Here is a 7,101-nt window from a genome sequence, read left to right as displayed (position 1 = left end):
TGGGGAGGACTACACGAGGAAGACACAAATACAGGGAAGACAAACACAGGAGGACTATACGGGGAGGACCACACAGGAAGACAACACGGGAGGACTAAGAATGGGAAGACAAATACAGGGAGGGACTCAAGACGGGGAAGACAACAATGTGAGGGACCACACAGGAAGACAACACGGGGGAGTGGACCCACGGGGAAGACAACACGGGAGGACCACACGGGGAGGACTACACGGGAGGACTACATTGAGAGGACTACACTGGGAAGACAACATGGAGGACCACAGGGAAGACAAACACGAGGAGGATCAAGACGGGAAGACAACACGGGAGGAACACAGCAGTGTAGACCAATGGGAGGAATCCCACATGGGAGGGACCACATCGGAAGACAACATGTGGAGACCACAGGGAAGACACAACACGGGAGGACAACACGGGAAGACAAGACGGGGAAGACAACACCCTGGAGGACCACACAGGGAAAGATGCAAACTACCAGAGTACTAAATGTCGGGAAGACAACACGAGGAGGACAACACGGAGACAACAGGCAAGACTACACTGGGAGGACAACATGGGAGGACTCACGGGAAGACAACACGGGGAAGACCACACGGGAGGACAAACATTTGGGAGATCACACGGGAGGACCATGTGGAGGACAACAAGGAGGACTACACGGGGAAGCACCACACGGGAGGAATCACACAGGGAAGACAACACGGGAGGACTACACGTACACCACATCAGAGGACAACACAGGGAGGACTATACGTGGAGGACAACAGAGACAACATGGGGAGATCACACAAGATGTACTTGGAGGGACCACAGGGAAGACCACATTGGGAGGACTTACACGGGAAGACCACACGGGAGTGGTCCACACAGGAAGACACGGGAGTATCTACACGTAAGGCCAAACGGGGAGTGACAACACGGGAGGACTACACGGGAGGACCACAGGGAAGACAACATCGGGAGGACTACACGTAAAGGTCTGCCACACGAGTAGACAACACAGGAGACTACACGTGGAGGACAACACAGGAGGACAACAAGTGGGAGGGGACTACACGGGGAAGACCACACGGGAGGACCACACCGGGAAGACAACACGGGGAGGACCTGCACGTAGCTAATCTCACACGGGAGGACAACACGGGGAGTGGACCTACACGGGAGGACCACAGGGAAGACAACACAGGGAGGACAACAAGGAGGACAACACGGGGAAGACAACACGTAAAGACCACAGGAGGACAACAAGTGAGGACAATGTACACAACAAGGAGGACCACACACGGGAAGACCACACGGGAGGACCACAACAACAAGGGAACCACGAGACCACACAGAGGACAACAGGGAGAGACCACAGGAGACAGGGAGGACCACACAGGGAGACAACACGGGAAGACAACAAAACCACAGGGAGACAGGGACAACACGGGAGGACCCACACGGGAAAGACAACACGGGAGGCACTACACAAGGAGAAGACCACACAGGGAAGACAACATGGGAGGACTACACGGGAAGACCACACGGGGAGGACAACACGGGGAGGACTACACGGGGAGGGACAAGCACGGGTAGGACTACACGGGAGACAACACGGGAGGACAACACAGGGAGAGAGACAACATGAGGAAGACAAAACGGGAGGACAACACAGGAGGGCTTTCGGGGAGACATCAGGAGGACTACACAGGGAGACAACACAGGGAGGACCACGGGGAAAGACCACAGGGAGGGAACACAGAGAAACCACACGGAGACAACACGTGGAGGACCACAGGTAAGAAAACACAGGGAGGGACAACAACAAGGAGGACTACACGGGGAGAGACTCTTCCGGGAGGACAACACAGGGAGGGACTACACAGGGGAGGGACTACTCTGGGGAGAAGACAACACAGGAGGGACTACACAGGAGGACTACACGAGGAAGACAACACAAGGGAGGACTACACAGGGGGAAGACAACACGGGGAGGACAACACAGGGAGGACAACACAGCGGGAGGACTATACGGGAAGAACAACACGGGGAGGACTACACAGGAAGACAACACAGGAGGGACTACACGAGGAGAGAGACAACACCAGGAGAACAACACAGGGAGGACAACAGGGGAGGGACAACACGGGAGGACTACACAGGAGAAGACAACCTGAGGAAGAACAACACAGGGGAGGACCACACAGGGAAGACAACACGGGGAGGACAACAAAGGGGAGGGACAACACAGGGGAGGACAACCTGGGGAGACCACACAGGGAGGACTACACAGGGGAGACAACACGTGGAGGACCACACTAGGGAGGGACAACAAGGGGAGAGAAAACACGGGAAGACCACACGGGGAGGGACCACAGGAAGACAACACCAGGGAGGACTACACGGGAAAGACCACAGGGGAGGACAACACAGGGAAGGAATACACGGAGAGGGACCACAGGGAGAGACTAGCACGGGAGGACAACAGGGGAGGGACTACACAGGAGGGACAACACGGGTAGGACTACACGGGGAGGACAACACAGGGAGGACTACACAGGAGGGACTACACGGAGAGAGAAGAAAAAACAGGGAGGACAACACACAGGGAGGACCACCGGGGAAGACAACACAGGGAGAGACAACACGGGAGGACTACAGGGAAGACCACAGGGAGGACAACACAGGAGGCAACACAGGGAGGACAACAGGAGACAACACAGGAGGAACAACCAGGGGAGGAAAACCTGGGGAGGACAACCTGGGACCAACACAGGAGGAAGAAACACAGAGACAAAACAGGGAGAGGAATACACAGGGAACAAAACACAGGGAGGAAGAAAACACAGGGAGGAATACACAGGAACAAAACACAGGGAACAAAACACAGGGAAGAATACACAGGGAACAAAACACGGGGAGGAACACAGGGGAACAAAACACAGGGGAGGAATACACAGGGACAACACAGGGAACAAAACACAGGGAGGAAAAAACACAGGGGAGGACATACAGGGAGACAAAACACAGGAGATACACAGGACCTGGGGAACCAAAAACACAGGAGGAAAACACAGGGAGGGAACACACAGGGACAACACAGGGAACAAAACACAGGGGAGGAAAACACAGGAGAGAATACACAAGGACAACACAGGGAACAAAACACAGGGAAGGGAAACACAGGGGGACTACACAGGGACAACACAGAGACAAAACACAGGGAGGAAAACACAGGGAGGACTACACAGGGACAACACAGGGAACAAAACACACAGGGAGAGAAAACACAGGGAGGGGACTACACAGGGGACAACACAGGGACAACACAGGGAGGAAAACACAGGGGACAACACAGGGAACACAAAACACAGGGAGGAAAACACAGGAAGGACTACACAGGGACAACACAGTAGGGAAAAACACAGGGAGGGAAAACACAGGGGACAACACAGGAACAAAACACAGGGAGAGGAAAACACAGGGAGGACTACACAGGGACAACACAGGGAACAAAACACAGGGGAGAGGAAAACACAGGAGGGACTACACAGGGACAACACAGGGACAAAACACGGGAGGAGAAAACACAGGGAGGAGAAAACACAGGAGAGAAAACACAGGGAGGGAAAACACAGGAGGACTACACAGGGACAACACAGGGACAAAACACAGGGAGGAAAACACAGGGAGGGAATACACAGGGGACAACACAGGAACAAAAACAGGAGGAAAACACAGGGAGGAAAACACAGGGAGGAAAACACAGGGACAACACAGGGAGACAAAACACAGGAGGAAAACACAGGAGAATACACAGGGACAACACAGGGAACAAAACACAGGGGAGGAAAACACAGGGAGGACTACACAGGGACAACACAGAGACAAAACACAGGAGAGGAAAACACAGGGGAGGAATACACAGGGACAACATAGGGAGGAAAACACAGGAGGAGAAAACACAGGGAGGACTACACAGGGACAACACAGGGAGGAAAACACAGGGAGAGGGAAAACACAGGGAGGACTACAGGGACAACACAGGGAACAAAACACAGGGAGGAATAGGGACAACACAGGGAGAGAAAACACAGGGAGGAATACACAGGGGACAACACAGGGAACAAAAAACACAGGGAGGAAAACACAGGGAGGAATACACAGGGACAACACAGGAACAAAACACAGGGAGGAGGAAAACACAGGGGAGAATGCTGGGGACAACTCAGGGAGGAATACAGGGAGAGGGAAAACACAGGGAGGGACTACACAGGGACAACTCAGGGGAGGAAAACACAGGAGGAAAACACAGGGAGGACTACACAGGGACAACTCAGGGAACAAAACACAGGAGGAAACACAGGGACAACAGGGAGAGAAAACACAGGAGGAATACACAGGGACAACACAGGGAACAAAACACAGGGAGAGAAAACACAGGGAGGAATACACAGGGACAACACAGGGAACAAAACACAGGGGAGGAAAACACAGGGAGGAATACACAGGGACAACACAGGGAACAAAACACAGGGGAGGAAAACACAGGGAGGAATACACAGGGACAACACAGGGAGGAACAAAACACAGGGAGGAAAACACAGGAGGGAATGCACAGGGACAACTCAGGGAGGAATACACACAGGGAGGAAAACACAGGGAGGACTACACACAGGGACAACTCGGGGAGGAATACACAGGGGAGAAAACACAGGGAGGACTACACAGGGACAACTCAGGGAGACAAAACACAGGGGAGGGAGAAAACACAGGGGAGAGATACACAAGGACAACACAGGAACAAAACACAGGGAGGGAGAAACACAGGGGAGGAATACACAGGGACAACTGGGGAGGGACAACACAGGGAGGAAAAAACACAGGGAGGAATACACAGGGACAACACAGGGAGACAAAACACAGGGAGGAAAACACAGGGAGGAATACACAGGGACAACACAGGGACAACACAGGGAGAGGAAACACAGGGACAACACAGGGAGGACTACACAGGGAGACAAAACTGGGGAGGACTACACAGGGAGACAAAACACAAGGAGGACTACACAGGGACAACACAGGGAACAAAACACAGGAGGAAAACACAGGGAGGAATACAGGGAGGACTACACAGGGACAACACAGGGGAAAAAACACAGGGAGGGAAAACACAGGGACAACACAGGGAACAAAACACAGGGAGGAAAACACAGGGAGGAATACACAGGGGACAACACAGGGAGGGAAAACACAGGGAGGAATGCACAGGGACAACTCAGGGGAACAAAACACAGGGAGAAAACACAGGGAGGAATACACAGGGACAACACAGGAGGAAAACACAGGGAGGACAACACAGGGAGGAATACACAGGGACACACAGGGAGGAAACAGGAGGGAAAACACAGGAGGAATACAGACAACAAGGAAATAAAACACAGGAGGAAAACTGGGACAACATAGGACAACACAGGGAAAAAACACAGGGAGGAAAACACAGGGACAACACAGGGAACAAAACACAGGGAGAAACCACAGGGAGGAATACACAGGGACAAACACAGGAGGAAAACACAGGGAGAAATACACAGGGACAACTCAGGGAACAAACACAGGAGGAAAACACAGGAGAACAACAGGGACAACACAGGAGGAAAACACAGGGAGGACAAACACAGGAGGAATATACAGGGACAACACAGGGAACAAAACACAGGGAGGAAAACAGGACAACAGTAGGACAAACACAGGAACAAAACACAGGAGGAAACACAGACAACACAGGGACAACACAGGAACAAAACACAGGAGGAAACACAGGAGCAGCACAGGAGGACACAGGATAACACAGGAGCAGCAGCAAGGCCAACACCACACACCGACAATGACAGTCACCCACGCCGGCCCGTGTCTGGTCAAACCTGCCCCCCAACCGGAGCACAGGGACAACACCTCTGGTGCTACAGCCACGTGTGTTACTCCTGGCTAACCTAACCTAACCCAACCTGACCTAACCTAACCCAACCTGACCTAACCTAACCTAACCTCACTTAACCTAACGTAATTCAACCAAACCTAACCTACGGACGCCTCACTTCACTTAGCCAAACCTAACCCAACCCAGCTGGCCTCACCTCACAATATACATTATGAACATTTGACGCGATTATATACATTTATAAAAATAACTTAACATGATATAACCTAACCTAACATGATCTAACTTAACCTAACCTAACCTAACTTAATTTACCCTAACCTTATTGAGACCAAACATTTTTACCCTAATCTAACCTAACCGTACCTAACCTTAACCTAGCCTCTCCTACCCTCAATCTAATAACTTACCCTAACTAAGTCTAACCTAACCTAACCTGTCTTAATCCCTTGAGTTCGATGACTTAACTTATTGAGTACGATATCTGACTCCTCTAAATATAACAACATCGTACTGTACTACGAAGGTTAAGTTTTCTTACTCAAAGGATTAATTATGATTGATTTTAAGTTGGTGAAGTGTTGCGTGTGTCTATGTAACTTATTAACGGAAATAACGTGACGTTCATGCTTGTGTACAATTTGTCTCTCTCTCGCTGGCAAGACGCACAGTGTTGGAGAACTACCACGAACAAGAGCATTTGGAAAAACACGTATGGAGAGTAAAATTCTTATCGTCCGCTAGCTAATGTTCCATAGTCACCACACTCCCATACATTTGGTTAGCTCAAGTCATAAACTTTCATAAGAATAAGTAATATCTTAACTAATCATATAAGAGGAATGTAGCTAAGATTGAGTCAAAGAGTTTTAGTCAACAACACATTATATGGTGAGTCACTCATTCAATATACCTGTATATAGTAGAGAGGTTGGAAAATGGCTTATGTGAGTCCTATCTTCAAGAAAGGCGATCGTCACTCCACGAATAACTATAGACCTGTAAGCCTAACCAACAAAGTACTTGAGAGCATTATATAAGATGCGCGATGGAACATCTACGAAACAACCTTGTAAAAGATTGCCAACACGGTTTTATGCCGGGGCGCTCCTGTTTAACACAATTGCTCAAGGTATTGGATATTTGGACCCATATA

The 7,101-nt window shown here is 50.8% G+C and overlaps 1 protein-coding gene across 1 annotated transcript; it reads left to right on the top strand.

Annotated features, from left to right (window-relative positions):
• The first annotated feature begins 1,648 nt into the window (after nt 1-1,648).
• LOC121868678 (spore wall protein 2-like) lies at nt 1,649-5,853 on the top strand. Its single transcript, XM_042369515.1, has 2 exons — nt 1,649-1,802; nt 3,680-5,853. The coding sequence occupies exons 1-2, from the start codon at nt 1,649-1,651 to the stop codon at nt 5,851-5,853; spliced, it is 2,328 nt and encodes a 775-aa protein (XP_042225449.1).
• The last annotated feature ends 1,248 nt before the right edge of the window (nt 5,854-7,101 follow it).

The sequence above is a fragment of the Homarus americanus genome, unplaced genomic scaffold (assembly GCF_018991925.1).
Source record: "Homarus americanus isolate GMGI-L3 unplaced genomic scaffold, GMGI_Hamer_2.0 scaffold30535, whole genome shotgun sequence".
Classification (NCBI taxonomy): domain Eukaryota; kingdom Metazoa; phylum Arthropoda; class Malacostraca; order Decapoda; family Nephropidae; genus Homarus; species Homarus americanus.
The sequence above is the reverse complement of the archived record's forward strand: the minus strand, read 5'-3'. Positions and strand labels throughout refer to the sequence as shown.

Bases quoted from the DNA above. Each gene is read 5' to 3' on its own strand.
- LOC121868678 (XM_042369515.1), top strand. From the start codon at position 1,649: ATGAGGAAGACAAAACGGGAGGACAACACAGGAGGGCTTTCGGGGAGA. The intron at 1,803-3,679 runs GTAAGAAAACAC...GACAAAACACAG, and splicing joins CAACACGTGGAGGACCACAG to GGAGGAAAACACAGGGAGGG.